The 19828-nt window shown below is 36.7% G+C and overlaps 1 protein-coding gene across 1 annotated transcript in view; it reads left to right on the forward strand.

Moving 5' to 3' along the window:
* The first annotated feature begins 8423 nt into the window (after positions 1–8423).
* Positions 8424–19828, forward strand: part of COL3A1 (collagen type III alpha 1 chain) — a 53714-nt gene continuing 42309 nt past the window's right edge. Inside the window, exon 1 of the mRNA XM_026069060.1 lies at positions 8424–8502. Within this exon, the coding sequence (XP_025924845.1) occupies positions 8424–8502 (79 nt within the window). The remainder of the gene's footprint in view (positions 8503–19828) is intronic.

A 19828-nucleotide genomic window follows, 5' to 3' on the forward strand; every position in this document is an offset into this window, starting at 1 on the left:
TTCTCTGTTGTGCAAAGAACCCAAGATGCTCCATAGCAGCAGGTCAAATTTTCAGTCCTGTCTATGTGTCCATTTGTTTCATAAATTCCAGGCAACTATATACTCTGGCAGACTTTGGGAACGAGAATGAGAGCCAGAGGGGAAGCTGTGTGGTAAATGGCTGGGGAATCTGTGCTCATTCCATGTCAATGAGATCTAGAGTTGCTCAGAAAAGGGGGCATTTGACTATTCCTGAATTCTCAATGAGGAATCTCTTTGCAATCAGGATGCTTCTTCTCTCCTACTGTGTCTACAGAATTGACTTAAATACTGAGACTGCAGCAAACAACATACTTTTACAATCAGGGAAGAGTGACCCAGACCAAATCTCTACTCTTAAAATAAATACTAATCAGATATACTGGCATTCACTGAGAGATTCTTTCCCTGGCTGCTTCTTTTGATTTGCTGTATGCAAGATGTTCTTCAATATTGTGGGTCCTGGAACTTGACTGATCTCTAGCAAGAGTTTGATAGAATATCCCTTTGAGGACAGGGAGTTCAGTTGTGGCTGGGAAGGTTGGATTGAGCATATTTTCATTTAAAGGCATACTCACTCTACTTCTTTATTTTCAAAATCATGGCTATTGTACTTTTCCATAATTACAATATTAGTCTCATGGTCAAGATTTTCAGTATATTCATAACTGACTATTCACTGTTTTGCCATTTGGAAAAGAGATGTTTCATTTTTTCAAATATGGATTTAATTAATTAAAATAGACACTTTTGTTAATTTTCCTTTGTATAGAAAATGGTCTTCTGAGAAGAATATCTTCTTATAATAAGGAGTAAAAAGACTTTATACCTCAAAGCTGTTTATTAAGAAAAAAGTTATAATATGTTCCACTAAGATATCTTTTTAGTTATATTTATTTCCACTTTTCTATGAGGCACAATGGTTAGGAAAGGAGACAGGCAATATCTATTATCTTCAGGAAACAATTACTGGAGTAAATGGATATCAATGAGGCATAACAATTTTTGGATTCACAGAAGAGTAGCAAGAGCATTTCAATTAAAAAGGCTTGTTTTAAGAATAGAATTAGTACTGCAGATTGAGAGGGCGATGTACCAGGGAAATTATACATGAGAGACTGCACATTATGAGCTTACTTTTCATCTTTGCTATCAGATGCCTTTCAAAATGAAAAGATAGCCTGCACTTCAAGTATTGTTGAATGACAGAATAATATATATACATTTTTTGAGTGAGTGTCATGTTTTATGGGCCCTGCAGGTGGACATGCAGTAGGTCAAGTTAACATTTTATGCGTTCTTTTGTCCTAGAAGAAAATAAGTTTGTGCCACAATTGCCATCAGATTGCCTGACAACAACGCAAGCCTGGTTTAGAGCAGTATAAATCTGACTACATTGCTACTATTGGAAAATGAAATTATGTTAATCAGTTGGGAAGTATTAATGTTGTAAATCTATTAAATTTATGTAAGTATGTTATCTGCTGTAGGCATGAGTCTTCAGGGAGATATGGGAGATAAGCAAGAAGAAATCTTAAGAATTGTCTCAGAAAAAGTATTACTGAAACCAAAGGTCCCCACTCTGTATAGAGATCCCATGTTGTGTTACAGCATCTTTGGCTGGTGATGAAGATATGATCACAGACTGGTGTAGTGCTGGAAAGCTGGAGGGACTGCAGTAAAGGTTGGTGTTTCCATACAAAAATAGGGGATTCGTATTCATTATAGGGGATTCATATCATTGTTACCATTCTTTGTGCCACAAAGTTTGTGGGGCTGAAAAAGAATGAATGTGTGATTATGCACTATTTTCATCTGTTTTCCAGATGACTCTTGCTAACTGCATAACTTGGTCACCAGGTTCCACCACAACTTTGTTGTTACTCCTTTGGGGTGGTTTTGTAGCATCTTTTTTAGTCAGAGCGCCTAATAAAACTTCTCAAGATTTGCCTATCATAGTCCAAGCAGTTCTTGAGGAGATAGAGTTGATGCATTTGAACTGGGATTTTCTGTTCTATAATACTGAAACAAAACCTGCAAGTCCATATAGACCTTAGTCATAAAATGGGTTCAGATCAATAGTATGACTGTGTACCTATTTATAATTTTCTTTTTTATATCTTCTTTGTCTTCCATTATACCTGATGTTATTAGTACAGACCTTGAGGCCCTCAAATACTAGGTGGTGATTTAACGTTCTTAGGACAGGATTCATTTTGAACAAAAAGGTACTTTCAAAGCTRTCTTTGAAAAACAGAAGAAATCAGTCCACGTATTTAAACCAAGATGCAGAGTTCTTCTGGTATGCATGACAATGGACAGATTAATTCATAAGTGCCATCACTTTCCAACAGCTGATGTATCATGGGCTCTGTGAGAATATAGTAGAGTTAACACGAGAGAAAAGAATGTGAGAAGAGGTCATCAATCAGAAGAAATCCTGTAAAATGTCAAGAGAATCCTTATACTCAGCCTTCCAGGCTACCCACCCATCAACAATAATAACAACAGGGCTGGTCCTAGCTTGGTATACTTCCAGGGGTTCCAGAAAAGCAGCTGGATGCTATTTCCCCATTCTAGGAATTGTCTGTGCTCTTTAGGACACATAAACTTATGGTCCAGAAGAGAACATCATACCTGCTTAGTATGATCAAGCAGTGAAAATCGTTCTAATGATGTTGTTGAAGACTGACAGTTGATTTCATTGGGATTTCACTTTCTGTGAAAAAATCTGGTATTGCCATGTTCTCTGATCAACTTGCACATATTCCGTTGCCTTTATTAAAAAAAAAATTTTTTTTCAACAGATTCAGCTGTTTTGCCCTACTGGTTTCTTTTACTTTGAATAAGGTTAATTCTGAACAGATCAAGAGTTAAAACACTTAATCTTGTGTTTTTCTACTTTCCTTTTTTTCTAAAGGATGAGTCATATGAGTATGGATGGCCTTTTGTTATGATTTAGTAAAGTCAAACAAGAACATTTACTGACTCATTAGAAAAACAGCAAATTAGAGAACAAAAAAATGTGAAGCAATCATTTAAAGTAGTTCCTAGATGTATCTTACAGTTATTGTTCTTTTTTATATTAAAAAAAAAAGCATTCATAAAATGTGCTAGATTGCTAGTCCTGAAGGCTAAGACCTTGTTTTCTGGAACCTTTCTATGTTGAGGTCTTAGATGAATCAATAGCCGAGGTTCGGCACACTTGATTTATACTGGGAACTACATGTACTATCCAGAAGAACAGAAATTTGAGCAGATCCAACAGATGCAGCAAACATTCTTTGTGCAAAGCCAACAGAGTGGCTGTTTTATTTGTGTGATGCACCCCTACTTTCTGCACAAACTCTGTGGCAGAAGAGTAGCCTACTTTTTATGTTAATTCAGTTTCAGACTGTTTTCCTGACAGATCTTAGTTTTTTGTTACTTAGAGGTAAAGCAGAACATGGTTGTGTGTGATCATGTAAAACTAAATATCAGTCACCAATTCCCAAACAAGTTTGTTCATAAATAGTTAAATATACATTTTTAATGTTGGATGTTAATGATGTATGTCCTTCTAACAACCACAAGTCATAGAGAGCAAAAGCTTGTAGCCTTTGCGTTAAGTACCTTCTTAGGTGGATAAGATTGTGATATTTCTTTAAAAAGTGAAGGTCTGTTTTTTCAAATGTGCAATGGAAATCTGAGTTTGAGACAAGAAAATATTTCTTGCAGTGTAAGTTTGACACCTCAGTAAAAAGGAGGAGCATCTTCATAAAAGATTTGGGCCAATGTTCTAAATTAACAGATTTCATCATTGGCTAAGAGAGTAGATACGTGTTCAATACAAAAATCCACGCCCTGTCCACAGATTTTGAATTCCCCAGCATTTGGTACACCCAAAGGTCATTAAACTAGTTTGGCTTGTGTCCCTCCTGCTATGAAGAGAAAATGCTGTGGGTGCTGTCTTCTTCACCCATATACAGTCATAATGTTGGCTCTGTTTTAAGAGCCCTCACAGCTGTGCTGTAACACAGTTAGTTCCCAGCGTGACTCAGATGAAGAATTGTATTTAATATCCACAGGACTTTTGCAAGAAGAGAATTTTCACTTGTGAAAACCATTGAAGCTGGGCAAAGCTCAAAACAAAATGCATGTGAAAAAGAGGCTGTGTCTCAAAAGCTAATTTCCCATCTTCTTAGGAAACAATTTCAGTGAAATGGAAAGTTGGGAGATAAGTAGAACAATTCCATTGATTTGACCACCTTAATTCTTGAAAGTGTCCTATAAGTCATCAGTCCTTTGGTCATAATTTGTATTACTTCTAGCTCATAAACAGAAATGGTTAAAAACTAGTTTATTTTTTGTTTAGTGGCCCTGAATTCAGCTTTGTTTTAGGTCAAATATTTTTTTAAATGGGCTTAAAAAGAAAGCAATGTCATAGGTGCATTAACTTAGCAGTGTATGTTGTTTCCCTAAAAGTGCAATGTTGGGGGGAAAAAGTTTCCTTACAAGATTGCTTAAAAACCTTAAGCCAGGCTTCACTGATGTGGTATTTTGGGGAATTTATCTAAATGCATATCTTTTTTCTCCCCCTCCCACACTCACCCCTTGCTTTTGGTCGCTATTTACAGCTTTGTATTTCTGTGAAACTATACACTCCTTTTGAATTTCAAGGTTCTTTACTATGGTTAAAATCCACATAGAACAAAAGATAAATATCATGTTCCTGACATAGGTATAATGACAATGACAAATACTGAATATTGGAAGTTCAAATTAAGCTCTCTTGGAAAAAAAGAGATAGCTGCCAGCCTGTTTTACAGGTCAGAACTTTGTGAACTTTTAAAATAACAGATCATTTGTGAAAGGATTTATCATTTGTAGGGGTGAACATGAAGTCACTTGACAAATATATAAAAGTGTCTCTCATTTGTTATTCTGAAGCAGAAAGTCTTTGACCACAAGATTCAAACATACAGAAGGAATCCCTAATTTTGGAAGCAGGAGCATGAATACTCCAGAATAATCTGACATAGAGGTTGGTTAATAGTTTTGGTCTACATATCTTTCATAGTACACATTGTAAAGAGCAATCACATTCAGTAACTGTTCAATAGTTGTTCCAGGTTCCCTCCATGCATGAATGCTTTGATTCTGATATGAGTAACTTTTTACAGTCTAATTTAGCTGCCAAGCCATTACATTCCTGAAAAGGTGAGCATTACCCAAGCCTACTCACAAAATATTCTGCTAGACTCAAGAATCAATCCTAGTGCTGAGGCATACAACAGCTGGATATATAGGGGGGCTATTTCTGTGAAGAAGAATTAAAAAGGAAGCCTTTGTTTATAAAGTGTCTATGGATGTTCAAGGAAAGGAGTTGGGTCACGGTCTGTTTAGGGTAAGTAGTTCAAACAAAGCAATTTGAACATCCAGTCAAAGGGAATTAAATCATGACAGTATATGGCAGCCACCTCATTGTTTTTTACTCGAATTATGAAATCAGTTCTAGAACCACTGTCACGTGAAGATGTAGCACTAATGAGAAATTTCAGTGCAGCTGATCATTGCCATTCATTATTTGCTGAATCACAGCAAAGGTACTCCAGGACCCAAGGAAGATAAGGTCCATAGGTTATTTTGTTTTTTTATGGAATATATCCATTAAGCTATATTGGCTATTTTTATATATAGGAACCTCAGAATTACCACTGTAATAATTTCTGTACAAATTCAAACACTCAAATTGATACTCCAATGCTTATAGGAATTAGTAGGCATAACATGGATAAATCAGGGCTTATAGTCAAGTTAGGGCCTAGTCTTGTGTCCAAGCCGAACAATCCAGAACTGTTCTTAGAATTTAAATTTGAATTGAACAATCCAGTGTTGATTCTGTTTAAACTAAAGGGAAGCATAAGTGAAAATAAGGGAGCATAAACTTTAAGAAATATAGAGAAATGTTTGGCGTGCTCAAATGGGCTAAAAGGTTCATAGGCTTCATTTTGGAGGTGACTTTAAGGCTGTGATCTAATTTCGCTTATTTTTTCATTAGACACTTAAATGTGAACACTTAATATTCATTATGTTTTATGTATATTAAATCATTACTGTGACAAACATGTAAGTATTAATACAGAAAACAGAGTGTAAGTAAAAGGCAGCTCTGCGTGCAATTTTGATAAGTCATTAAATCATTCCATTGCTGAGAATGGTTTGGATCCAGTGTCTCGGTTCAAATAGTCTTACAGAGATAGTCTGGGACCAAAAATTCTGAATCTAGGTTCAAGTTTTTACTGATTTCAGTACAGTTTTGATTTAATATTTCTATCTTCACCTTATCCGTAAAAGATAAAAGAAAAATGAACAAAGCTGTAACTGACATGTTCTTTATATCAAGATAAAACCTTTTTGACTGCAGTAGCAGAGAGCTTACTGCAAACAGCAATACAGCTATTCAGTTTAGTCATAGATATGTTCTTATACTGAACAGAAGTCCTGCTTCCTCCTACAGGTAGGCAAACAGATTCTGTTTGGACATTGGACAAGCCTGCAAACTTGTTCATTTTTCTTGGAGAGCCAACCAAATCATTCCAGGTATTATTACAGGTACTATGGTTCTAATTTATGTCATGAGCATAACTCTGGAACAAAAATAATAAATTAATTAATTGTAGGCATGTGTATGAAAATCAGAAGCATTTTTTCTTACATACTAGGATAGAGTAATAGGAGGGGGTTGTCCATTTGTTTGTTGTAGCTACCTGAAATTTATAAATCAAATAACCTAACTTATTGAGTAATGCGATACTGGTTACAAAAACCAAAAGCACCATGAAATAACTCTACCATTCCAACACAGACAATGTAGAGAATTGGGGAGTATTTAATTCATGGAAAAAAGTGGCATGTAATTTTTTTGAAGTGCATCAAGCCACTTGCACCTTATGAGTGTTTAAGACACAGATGAACCACTCAGAATATAAGTGGCCTCAAATTAATTAAGACATCTTCATACTTGCTTCCACCTCAAATGACCCTGGCAGAATAGGGATTTCTAGTTTAAGTGCAAATATGTTTCAAATAAATAGGTTTTGAAATGAGGTCCAGTACCTATCAGATATAAAGATAACCTCAAGCTGCTTTGATATATATATTTTTTAATGCATACAGAGATATAGGTCCCTTTTTTGGGATGACAGTTCATAACATAAATGCCTTATAGGAGAGATGACTCCCTGCGTTACTGTAATCTCAGCAATACTTAAGAACAAATGAATGAGTACTCCTACAGTCCACAAACTGGACCAAGTTAATCTCTTTCAATTAATTGACTGAGCGCAGCAAGTTGATCATTGGTTTAGCAGAGATGCACACTGTGACAGCTTTCTAAATTCATTTTGAAATCTCCCAAATTTGTAAATAAAACTATGGTCGCAACAAATTTTCCTAACAAAACCTGCTTAAGCAGTCTTATTTGGAAGATAAGTTTGTGTTCTGATCCTTCTTACTCTCAATAAAGTGTTGTATGGAATAAAGAAAGAACTTGAGTTAAAAAAAATAGTAGTCTCGAAATTTTTTGTTGCCTGAGGAGTAAACAGTGAAGAAAAAGGTGGTACTTGTTCTACATTCCTTTAAAATACTGTAATGACAGCATCAACTTGAATTATTTGAAAACTTTTAGTTTGTGAAGAATTTGGGATCTTGTCTTCTTCATAAAATCTTTCATGTTTACTTTTTCCCCAGGTCACACAAAACCATGGTGTGAGGCACAGATGGTGAGAAAAGCACTGAACAGAAGTGCTGCAATTTTAACGCCTCGCTTTCATTAGTGCTGATTGCTCATCAGCAGAAATATCCAATATTGCTCTTCAAATTCTGAGATTCTTTCAGTTTCTATGGCCACATCAGTTACCTTCTACTTTTGTTAGGAAGTACTGAGACTTATAAATGTTATTTGGGCCATACCAATTGATTCCTCATTTACATGAAAAATGCTTTACCACAGAGAAGTTACCATAGAACTTCTTTTTTCACATACATGTAACTCTCGCACAGCATGCACTAACTGTTCATATGTAGTCTCAGTGTGCATTTCATATATGCACAAAAGTTCCAGATGTGCTGTTTATCTTGTTTAGTTGACTTTATTCTTCTCTAAAGCCAAGAGAAATATTAATCATTCATTTACAGTTAGGGGATGGGTCGTCTTCTCATATTTCAGTAAAGGGGGTGGAAAAGTAAAGTAAGCCAATTTTTTTCCTATTTAAGGCCAAAGCTGGGGAATGCTTGTGGCTGAGTTCTGTACATGGCCCGGTGCTGGAAGGGCAGGGAACAACCGATGTTGCTACTTTGAATAGATTTTTCTTTCCCCCCCATTTTTATTTTTGCACAGAGAGTCTCATGTCTAATATTTAGACATGATGAGCTTTGTGCAAAAAGTAACTTTGCTCATTCTTGCCGTGTTTCAACCCTCAGTTATTTTGGCACAACAAGACGGTGAGTAATTCAAGCTTCTTATGATTTAATGTTTTTATTTTATTTTTATTTTCACCAATCATTTTAATAGCTTATAAGAAATGTGTTCACAAATCTCACCAGAACACTTTTCCTTCACTAATTCAGCAGCGTCAGATAATTAATATTGAAGCTGAAAGTTGCAGGAATATGCATCACCATCCCAAAGGTTTCTCTTCGCTTTGCTTTTTCTGTGGTTAAATGGACTGACTGTACAGTGCTCTCTGCCTCAGCTGCATTCGTTCTTGTTCTTACTTGTTTTCATATTACAGACACTGGAGAGTTTTAAACTATTTCTTTTAAATCTTGGAATAACATCTTAAATGCTAGCTCTGCACAGTCTGGAACTTATTTGTCACAAACAGTAAGTTTTTGCTTTCAGCTTTTTAGTCAGAGTACTCCTTTGTACTTGTAGTATGTTTTCCCCTGGCAGCATGTTTTTTGTTTTGGGTTTTTTTTTTAAACAATTTATGCATGGAAAACAGCCTTAAAATTCTAATAAGTTTTGATGAAACAGTTTTTATGAGTGCTACATGAAAATAAGTCAGTTTACAGGATTTTCACTTTTGACATAAAGCAGGAGGGTAAATTAATTCCCTCAGCTAAAATAGTTTCAAACATGCATCTGCAGGCTGCTTTAGTCCCTCATGAGACTGGTTAACAGCTGATGGTATCTGGGAGTCTGTGTGAATGTGGTATGCATATGTTTACAGAGAGAAACAGAAAGAACACCAAAAAAAATGAAAGAACATGGAATTTAGAGAAGAACAAAACTTTGTATACAATAATATACTTACAAGTATATTCAGCTTCAGCTTACAGTGAAGATAAGTGTGCTATGAATATTTAAGTTAAACAGATGACATTCCACAAGTACATCTGACCTTTTTTGGTTGTGCTCTGCTCCTGCTTGCCAGACATTTTAAACAAGACCTTCCTTAAGATACATTTTTCTTCCTTATAGATAAAAAAYGATCTGTACTGTATTTATTCATATATTAAAGAAATTAATAACTTTGCAAACAACTTGATAAGTGGCAGCCAAATAAACTGTACTGCAGTAAAGCAAAGCCAAACGCTTTTAAACCCACATCCTATCCTAGTTTATATAATACAAATCATGAAAACGATTACTTTAGCCATTTCATGGTAAATCTATCTGCCTAAGCATACCTGGAAAGGAGCTTCTGCCTAGAAGATTACTATGATTCTACCAGCAGACTTTTGGCAGTGGAGCAATCGGAGCTCAGAATGCTCTGCTCATGAGCAAATCAGGTAACATAATCTGCAACAACAAAAAGCCCAAATGAATCTGGAATACCACTGTTCCTCACCAAGGATAGACACAGGTTAAATGTTGAAAAGTATCTTAAAAGAGAAAAAGTACATGTAAAGATATTCCATAGAGAATAAATATAATTTGCTGTAAACTGTAATACTTTTCTGTTTCTGCTTTTTCAATATATAAATTGTATCTTCAGTAATTCTCAGTGAAGGAAAAATTAAAAACTTGAACAAATGGATGCTGTGAGTCCTTTCTCTGCTTACAGCAGCAAATAATATGCATAGATGTATAAATAAATATTATATATATATTCAGTGGGATGAGAACTAAGGGACCATGTGCTGTAAGAAAGAACTTCAGTTTCATCTGGCCCAATAAACAAAGTCCTCTGAGTGCCAGGTCTCTTCCCCTCACTTTGGTTGGATCCCTGAACGTTTCTGAAGTGCAAAACATATTTGACTCAAGAAATGGTGAATTTGGGGTGGTAAAACAATATACATGCGAAGTGTGAGGGAGTATTCTCATTTCTCTGCCACATTCCTGGCTCATGCTGTAGCAACATTTCCTTACTGGGCTAATTTCCATACTTCTTACAGAGACAGAGTTACTTAGAGAGGCTGATAAAACATAAGTTACCCCTTAATATATCACATTCTGTCCTCTCTTTGGAATGTTCCTTTCCATAGAGTTCAATATTCTTTTCTTACAGTGAAATTAGTAATCAAAGGAGTTGATTATTAACATTGCTAATTCATGTACAGTGCAGTGATGGACTGGGGAGCTTAACTTTCCATGAGTCAAAAGAGAATTTCCAGACATGCTAAAATGCTCTCTCTTGTCAAGAAAAATGTTTGTATGGTTTGTATCAAATGTAAGTCAATATAAAATTTTCCTTGGAAAAGCCTGCCAGGAGACAAGACTTGGCAAGATATTAAGGAAACAGTATACACTAAGTTTAGAATAGTCACATGTACCTCTGGGCTATGTGTTTCTTTGTCTTGCTATAATAGCTAGCAATGGAGCTTGAGACAGTTTAGGTTTTCTGATTTGTGTTAAGTTTCTTAGTGTAAGATACTGCCAAGCCTTGATCGTGTTCAAGATAAAATACCTCCTAGTGGCTGACAGCTGTGTTTCAAACATTACAGTTGATTCAGATTCGAGAAATGTGTTTTCAGTTTCACCATTTGAAGTCATATTTTACATCCTGCATATTCAACTACCAAATAAAGAAAAGAACTTTGAGTACTTCTTTAGGAAACAAATCCATCTTCTACCCAGACAACACTATTTCCTACAAGCATTTGCTAGTCTAATGGCCTACATTTATCCCATTTAACTGAGGTTCATAGGGTCAGTAAAGACAGGTACTTCCTGAAGAGAGCACAAGTTTTAGGCAGACTGGAGATGCTTGTCAGGCAGCACACTCACAGCTCCACTCACCTAGGCTCTGAAATGGGAGTGGGCCTGTGCTGAGTGAAAAAGGACATCTCAGTCACGTATACCTGATGAACCTCAGATGAACACCCAACAGACTGGGGAGGAACTTCTCAGAGGTCATCAGAAAAACTCTACTGCTCTAAAAGCAGGCAGAGAGCCAAGCCAGAAACCCTTCATTATTATTCCAGCTAAGTTTCTGCTCTGAGGTAATTTAGTGCTTTCATTGTAATGTAAGTACTGTCTTGGGTGTTTGGTCAAGAAGTTCATTTCTGAGATAATGATTGAATCTTAAAATATCTTTGAGAAGACTTAGTGACCTTTCATATTAGTCTGAGTCCCGAATTACAGTTTTAGAGTGAAATACAGCCATCATACGTAGGTTTCAGGAGCCAATGTGCAAAGAATTCCTTATACTGAACAGCCGCTTCTGATTAAATTACCCAGAAAAGAAGGATGTTATTTTAGGAATATTTACAAATAAGTAAGCCATTAATTTAGCCATTTTGTTTTCTTCTTTTTTTAGTTCAAAAAGGTTAGATGGTTATTGGAGTAGATGGGTACTGCATAGTACTATGGGCATGTAGTGTATTTGTGGAATTTCCAGCCTGATATTTTTAGCACTTACCTACATGCAACACTGTACACATACATTTTTATTGATAAATTAGCTGGAGTAATTGGGTAATGCTAATGACTGTCTTTCCTCATGTTTTTTTGGTGACATAGACAACTCCTCCTCCAGATTTTTGAAGGTAAAGCCAGATGACGCATGTTTGGTACCCTCACTGTGTGCCAAAAGATTGTTACACCATCATAGGTAGCCTGGACTACATGAAGGTATGGTAGATCAGGGGTCTTCTGTTCTTGTCCCCTGCATCTCTAAATATGCTAAGTGGTTTATACCAAGTACATTGCAAGCAAGGTTAATTTTAGAAAAAGTGATAAATCCCTTTCTGATTTGGAAAAATCAGACTAAATGAAAGCCTGGGGAATCCACTCCCTCTAACTAGTTATATATATGTTCTTGGAAATATGACAAATTTCATAAACACATTCTAGACCACACATCCCTGGAAGAAATTAGCCTTAAGAAAATGAGACCATTAAATATCCCTCTCATTGTTTTCCCTATTTGTTTTTGATTTGGGACTAAGGCTGTGCAGACTCATTTTTTGAAAGTGGAGGTGGAGTTGGAAGCATCTATTGTTTTATTACAGGGAGAAGAGGCAGAGATAGAAGGGTGTTGCCTCTGGCACTAATATTATTGTTGATGCCTCAGTTGAAGCCATTACATTTTTTCTCTTTTTAGTGTTACAGATTAGAAGTAGGTCCTATTTTCTCTTCCAGTTGCTGCCAAAGTTTTGAGGTTTGAAATAGACAAATGAGACAGCTGCATGTTAGTTTTAATTAATGCTATTCAAGAGAAAGAAAAGAATGAATTACTACTACCTTTTTGTTTCACAGATTGGCTGGTAAACCAGACTGGCATGGATCTATTAGTCATTATCCTGATTATGTGCTGATGTTGTTCAAACCTTGTTTTAATCAGAAATGTTCAGAAGATGGGACATACCTGGCTTCATAATCTGGAAAATATGCTATAGATCAGTAATGGAATTGATGCAGACTGATATTTAGCATTTTGGATTAGTAGCAATCTCTTCAGAGTTGAAAGGTTCAGTCAACCAATAGGGAGAAGCAATAACAAAGTATGCTTTCTCTGGCTAGCAGGCAACATGAAAATTGTGTTACTCTTAATGCTTTTATGGTAGGTTAAGTAGTCTGGAGAAGAGCACAAACCACAACTGTTGTAGCAGTTGCATGTTTTCATTCGTCAGTTTAAAGTAATGATTCTTCAAAACCCACAGAATGGAAATTAATGCAATGGCTATGTCTATTAATATTCCAGATTATTATGTTTCAGTCATGCTTGTTTATGAAACAAAGCAAAAATCACAGCTAAGAAAATGAAAACTGTTGACAATGCCAAAGGTATGCTGTTTACCTACATTTTTTGGTGGGCTTCAATGACTGGATTAGCTTCCAACATAACTGTAGCAATTCTATGTGATGAAGCAAAATCCATTTTATCATTGGCAATACCTAGAAAATAAAGCTGGAACATGAAAAGAGTAGAATAAAATGTTTTCTGATTTAACGTGAAGCTGTTATCTTGTTTCTCCTCCTTGTGGTAGCTTGCTAAGTTGTAGGTTGCACTACTTTAAGGCAGTTAAGGGTTCAGTCTAGGGCCTACTCCCAGCAGAAAGGATTTCTGCATAGCACCTGTATGTCTACCTGTATGTCTTGAGATTTTCTGATTTTGATTTTTGGCAGATGTGGATAATCTTAAACCACAAGTGGAAGAAAAATGCAAGCATTTTAGTGTTATCRTTTTACCTTGAAGTAGTTACAGCAGTACTTTTACAGCCTATCCCTCGTTCAACACATTCCTAATAACATGTCCTATATGCAGAGAGCTGAGCATGGAGGTAATTCATTCTTCAGGAGTGATGCAAGAAGAGTGTTGTTTTGTTTCCATTCTCTGGGAGCGCAGCCCTTCCACTGGTTCTTTCGGACACTGTTGAGGGCAGTGTTGGCAGGTCTGGAAGTGTGCCACAGCCTGTGGCTGTCACTGTGCTGCCCCATGCCCAGCCCAGGATCCCCACATGGGATTCCTGCTGGAGGGAAGGTTGCTTAGGGCCGTGCTGCTCTCTCTGACCTTCTCTCTGTTATATATATGCCACAAGGTGACTCTCTGCAATTGTCTTTCAGTGACCATGCTGCTAATAGGTATGGGAGCTAGTGGTTTGGCTTAGTTGCTGCTGCAGAACAGCTCTACGGAGTTGCTTTCTTCCATTAATTCTTTCGTTGCACAGGTTTTGCGAAACTTTACTTTTTGTCCTCTCCACGGTTTTCCTGACAAGAAATGCTGTCTCCCTGGAAAATCTCTGAGGAATTCCCACAGAATTTTCTAATCTTTCCCTATGCAGTACTGAATCAGATATTTTGTAGTTTGGGGAAATAAATTTCTCATATTTATGTGTAGATTCTCATTTTTATGTGTAAGGACCAGGTCATTAGTACTATTCACGTTGCTCTGACACAGTATAATAGCTTCAAAGATTAACCCTTCCTTTGCTCCTGGTTTTGGCTGATGGACTGATAATCTTTGCAGCGAGGTAACAAATTAGAGTATTTGTAATTCATTACAGGAGTCAGGAAGGCTCTTCAGTAATTTTAATGGTGATAAAGATGTTTCCTAACCCCATCTTAAATGCTGGAAGGATGCAAGGAAGAATGGATTCCTTTTTTGGCTGTAGAGCAATACATCTTTCACACAGAAGCATAGTAAATTGTAGTTTGCATATTTACTTTTAAATAATCATTTTTTCTCATCTTGTATTTCGTAGGAAAGGTTCTTTCCACTTTGCTTGAGAAAATCTAGCCCTTCTTCCAACCACTGATTTTGTTTATTTTTACTTCAAAATCAATCCTGTTGTCTCTGAGTTTGCAGAGTCAAAGTTGAAGTCTCTGCCTGTTTCATGTCAAAATGACAATGGAAAACATGATATAACCCCCTCCAACAACAATCGTTTGTTGGCGTTAGTTTGGGTAAACTTCAACTCTGGGACTTCTGGCTTTACTTAGTGAAAGTACAGCAGAGGAGATTCCTTTCCTTTCAGTTAAGAGACTACTTCCATTTTCCCTCAGTTATGTCAAATCTTTCATTTAAACATGAACTATCAGAATGAGAAAAAAACAGTACCCCCTTTAATAATGTCTGCACATTTTTGTCTTGCTTTGATTCACACAAATACTCTGGGAAGAGGTGTCTGCCAGGGAGGAGAAAGCATGCATGGGGCATTAAACAGGGAAGAGTTTGATAATAATGGAAAGATGTATAGTTTAAGACTGAATATGTTTTCTTATTTGGAAAGACTAAGCCTTCACTTATAGCTAAAGGGGCACCCCAATGACTCTAAAGAAATGAGAGATAAAAATTGTACATTTAAGGCTGTAGCTGACTTTGTACCAGAATGGCCCTCAACATAAGCCAGAGAAACACAAAGGTATCCATAGCCTCAAGAGACCAATCCTGAAAGCATCCTTCTTTACTGCTGTTTTTTGCTTTCATTTAATTTCTGTCTCACACTGGAGGGTGGCATGGAAACCTCTGCTCTCCTGTCAGGCCAGTAAAAGATTTGCTTCCATGTGTGCAAAACTTCTGTGGGCAACTACGCTAGCTTTAGGCTCAGCTTTACTCCCAGGTCCAGCAGTGTGATGGACACTAGAATCACGGGAATACTCTGTGCATGTTTGCAGTAGTAGATATAAAAGGATGGTCTGTGGCTGGAAGCTGCTTCCCACAGCAATTCAATATTAACAATTCTTGGAAAATTTCAGGACATAATTTGTTCCCACTGAAAATCACACCCAGTGACCAGTCAGTGCATTAGCAGCCATGTATTGCAAACGTCTATTATTTTCCCCTACTCTTTGCCTTTGTGCTGCTGCTTCTCTCTCTCCCTCTTTTCCTTCTTGCTGTTTTCTTTTTGGAAAGGATGCAAGAGTAAAATTGCAGCTCCTTTTTCAAACAGACATGACAGAAACAATTGCTCACTTGAATACAGCTAATGGAAAATACGGGAAGCATCATTCATTGTTCCTTTGATGTTCAGTGTAATAGCCACACTGAGCATCAAAGGGAGAATGAACTTCATCCCCCATGTTTTCCTTTAGCTATAAGCAGTGAACATAGAAACACTTCTTTGTTTGTGAGAGGCTCTTTTAAAAATTTATATATTTTTTTGTATTTGGCTTTAGATCTGCTGTATGGTGTTTGCTTGTTTCCCTACCGAGTGGTGGCCCTTCTGTGCCAGTTGCTGAAGAGAAGAATGTTCTAGTGAAAGCAAACAATAGACTGTGTGGTGGGAATTGCGACTCTTTGGAAGGAGCAATTGAAATCTGCTCCGATATTTGTAAGATTCTTCGTACAATATTCTAAGTCTCTTGGTGGCTTAGATGTTGGCAGGGTGGTCCTCTCTTTAGATCCCTCTTTTTAGCATGAACAGAATAACATAAATATACAAAAGAGAAAAGAGAAGTTCAAATCCAACTGATTCCTTTCCTGTTAGAGCAGCTGAAGAGAGAAAGCATGTTGTAAACTTTTCAGTGAAGAAGAAAAAAATAGGTACAAAGCCTCTTCATTTATCACATTTCTCTGGCTCAGGCTCTTCCATTCATACCTTTTAAGCACTCTAACAGATAACCTCTGACAAATCTGACTGTATCTGTTTAAGACGATGTAGCCCTCCCCTGTTCCCCAGGACTGTTTATTCCCAGTCTGTGCCAGCAGGCATTGTTGCCGTACAGCACTGGGAGAGCTAATGGTGCCAGGCCTCAGGCAGTCACGTCAGTGCCAATGCTGGTGACTTCTGATATTAATAAAGATCAGCTCTGTGCTTGCAGGCACAGGCTTCACCATGCCAAAAGCATGGCTCTTTACCTGACAAGGGCATTAGCTGGGAAAATGCTTAGGTGCTAATACTGGAAAAAATAGGGACTGAAATTGAAACTTAGAAGGTGGCCCCAAAATTAAGGAARTATTTTTGGTACCCTGAGAAAAACTTCACAATATTCACTTTGGTAGCCTGAGAAAGTTGCCAGTAAGAATGTAGTACCCAGCCATTTTGTAAATAGCTGTTTAATTTCCACTATGAGGCAGATTAAGAAGAATTCCAAATAACTGCCATCTGTATCCAACAACATGTCCAAGATGTATGTGAATTAATACAAACTGGAATAAGGAGTGAATGAATACAAATTGTTTAAAAGATGAAACTGGGTTAATGATGTGCTATGCATTCAGAATCTCCTTTTTTTCCCCCTGAACTTCTTAATTACAAATACATTTAATTTATTGGCAGTCAAAGATACTATTCTTTTCTTTGGACAATATACCAGGATTCTTTAATCCGTCTTTGGAATATAAAATGCAAGAACCAAATCTTTCATTTACTTCCAACTTCTGCAGTTACATGAAATTCAATAGAATTGTGCGGGGAGTTACATTAGCATAAGATTTGACCCACTGCTGCTTTACTCACCTCTGATGTAAATTCACTGCAGCCATGGAGTTATACTGGGGATGACTTTGTCCAGTGTATCTGGACATATTACCATATTACTGTATAGCGCATATTACCATGTGCGCTATCCTGCACTATAACATTCCCCATCTGCTTCTATCTCAGGAAAGAAGTATTGAATCAAACTGATTTCTTCCAAAGCAAACCATAGAAATGGCATTACATAAAATTCTTAGTCCTCTCATTCAGCTAAGATGAAAAAAAAGAGTATGTCCCCTTTTAAATTTTAATTACCTGATAAAAATTGTTTTAATTGCAAAGTTAGGCAAAGAAAAACAAAATCATACCTTTTTTTCCCCCCATGGTCTTTGGGTTTTGTCTTGCAAAAAACTTTAAGTATCCTGATTTAAGTAGTTATARTTCAGACTCCATAGTATTTTACATGAGGGTCTAGGTAGAGCAAGCTGTAGCAATTACCAGTTTTAAGAGGTTCACTTTCATGTGGCTAAGAATCTGAATGTGACTTTCAGAATACTTTGAATCTGTCAGACTGGGCTGGGAAACCTTCTTGCACACAATAACTTTTCCAGTTTTTCTTTCTTTTCGCTAGATCTGCTGCAAGAAATGCTGCAAAAACTCTTCAACACTACAATCTATTTGTAGTCCTAGTTAAAATCGTGAATGCAGAAGTACAAGCCACTAACATATACCTCAGTGTTTTTTGKTTTTTTTTTAACATCTGACAAAATGTTATGCTGCATTTTGGTACATTTTTCTGCTTAATTGTTCCTAATAATGTTGAGCATGGAGCTATTGCTTCTTCTTAGAAATACGTTAGGCCAGCTTCTTATGGGATAAGATTACCTCGACACTATGACTCTGTCTGTAGAAGTCTTCATCGACTGCCCAAGGAGTGGCAGGATGCATGTTTTAAAGAAACTAATAAACAAATCCATAAAATAATCAGCAATCACATCAGAGCTTTGAATTTATGTCAATTTCTGTTTAGTTTAGGATTCAGACACAAGTCTTTGTGCCATTTGGCATCATTCACTGTAAAAGACAAGGAGCACATCAAAATCAGGTTACTGCAGAGTAGCGAGAATTTATGCCAGCACTGCAATTGAATAGCCTCAAGTAAACTGATTTCAGCCTGCTGCTTCTTTTTAGAGTGACACCAAATGGCACAAAAGGTGATGTGCCAAAAGTATATTGTAATGTGAGAACAGAGGGGATGGAAAAATCTCACAGGCCTTTTACTAATGTTTGGAAGTGTGACTGAAAAATTATGCAATTTTCCTTCTTAAAGGCATTAAATGCACTGAATTGAGATTCTTATTTTCTGTGTGATCTGCTCTAATGCAAAAGGTTGCCTGTATTAAAATGTTTGATCCTTTCAGAGACTGAAGACCTCATCTCCCACTGGAATGACTGGAAGTTATGCTCTGTAGGTCTGATCCAAAGCCCAGTAAAATCAAGGGAGATTAACCTAAATTCTGGTCAGACAATGTTTACTATTAATCAGGCATGAATGATGTACATTCTACAGATTTTATCTAAACAAGTCTACCTCTAATAAAAAGGCAGAAGTACAAATATTATCATCTGAGTTACAGAGTCAATATATTCAGAGAGGACTTCAGAGAAAAAGTCCCAGAAAAACATCTCAATACAGAATGGGTGTCAGGAATATCTTTCTCTCTTACTAAAAAAAAAAAAAAAAGCCATGATGTTGTCCAGGAATAGCTAACAACAAAAAGAGTTCAACCATCCCTTGCATCCGTCATACTTTTTTCTCTAAACGACATTTATAAATTCAGAAACAGGAATAACAATTCTCTGAGCAACCTAAAAAAAGAAGCAAGATGATACATATTTACAGCATTCTGCTCTATCTTGCCCCTAGAATGTGTCAGTTTGAAGTAGTTCAGTAGAAAGAACCAACCAAACACAAAAACCCCTTTCTCTTTGTTTTGCCATGAGCAGTTTTGAAATGAGAGGGCTTTTCTTCCATGGTTTTTCATGCTGAATACCAGCTGGAGCCAGTGAGGCTACTGTGTAACAGTATCACTGGTGGGATATCACTGGTCCCTATTTCAAAGCAATGCTTATGTGCCATAGAGACATATGCTTACGTGGCATAGAAGTCTCATGAAGAACATCATTCAAGAATGTCAACATGCATGACTGAGTAGAGGAAATTGTGAAACATAACTGTGCAAACAGAACACTGTGACGGATTCAGTTATTTTAAATGGCATTACCTTTGAGATAAACAATAGTTTTGTGAAAATAAGAAACCATAGTTCTTAACATAAATCAAACTTTAAAAGATCAGGAGAAACCTGATAATCTGCAAAGAGAAATAACAGTATTTTGAGTTTTACTTAGAAGCTAATTTGTCATAAGGACGTTTTTTAATCCTAATTCTGAAATTTCTAAAAGCCGCAGAAAAGTTTCAGCATTTGGAGCCTTATCTGGAAGAATGGACGGAACA

This window comes from Apteryx rowi, unplaced genomic scaffold (assembly GCF_003343035.1).
Source record: "Apteryx rowi isolate R43461 unplaced genomic scaffold, aptRow1 scaffold_286, whole genome shotgun sequence".
NCBI lineage: Eukaryota > Metazoa > Chordata > Aves > Apterygiformes > Apterygidae > Apteryx > Apteryx rowi.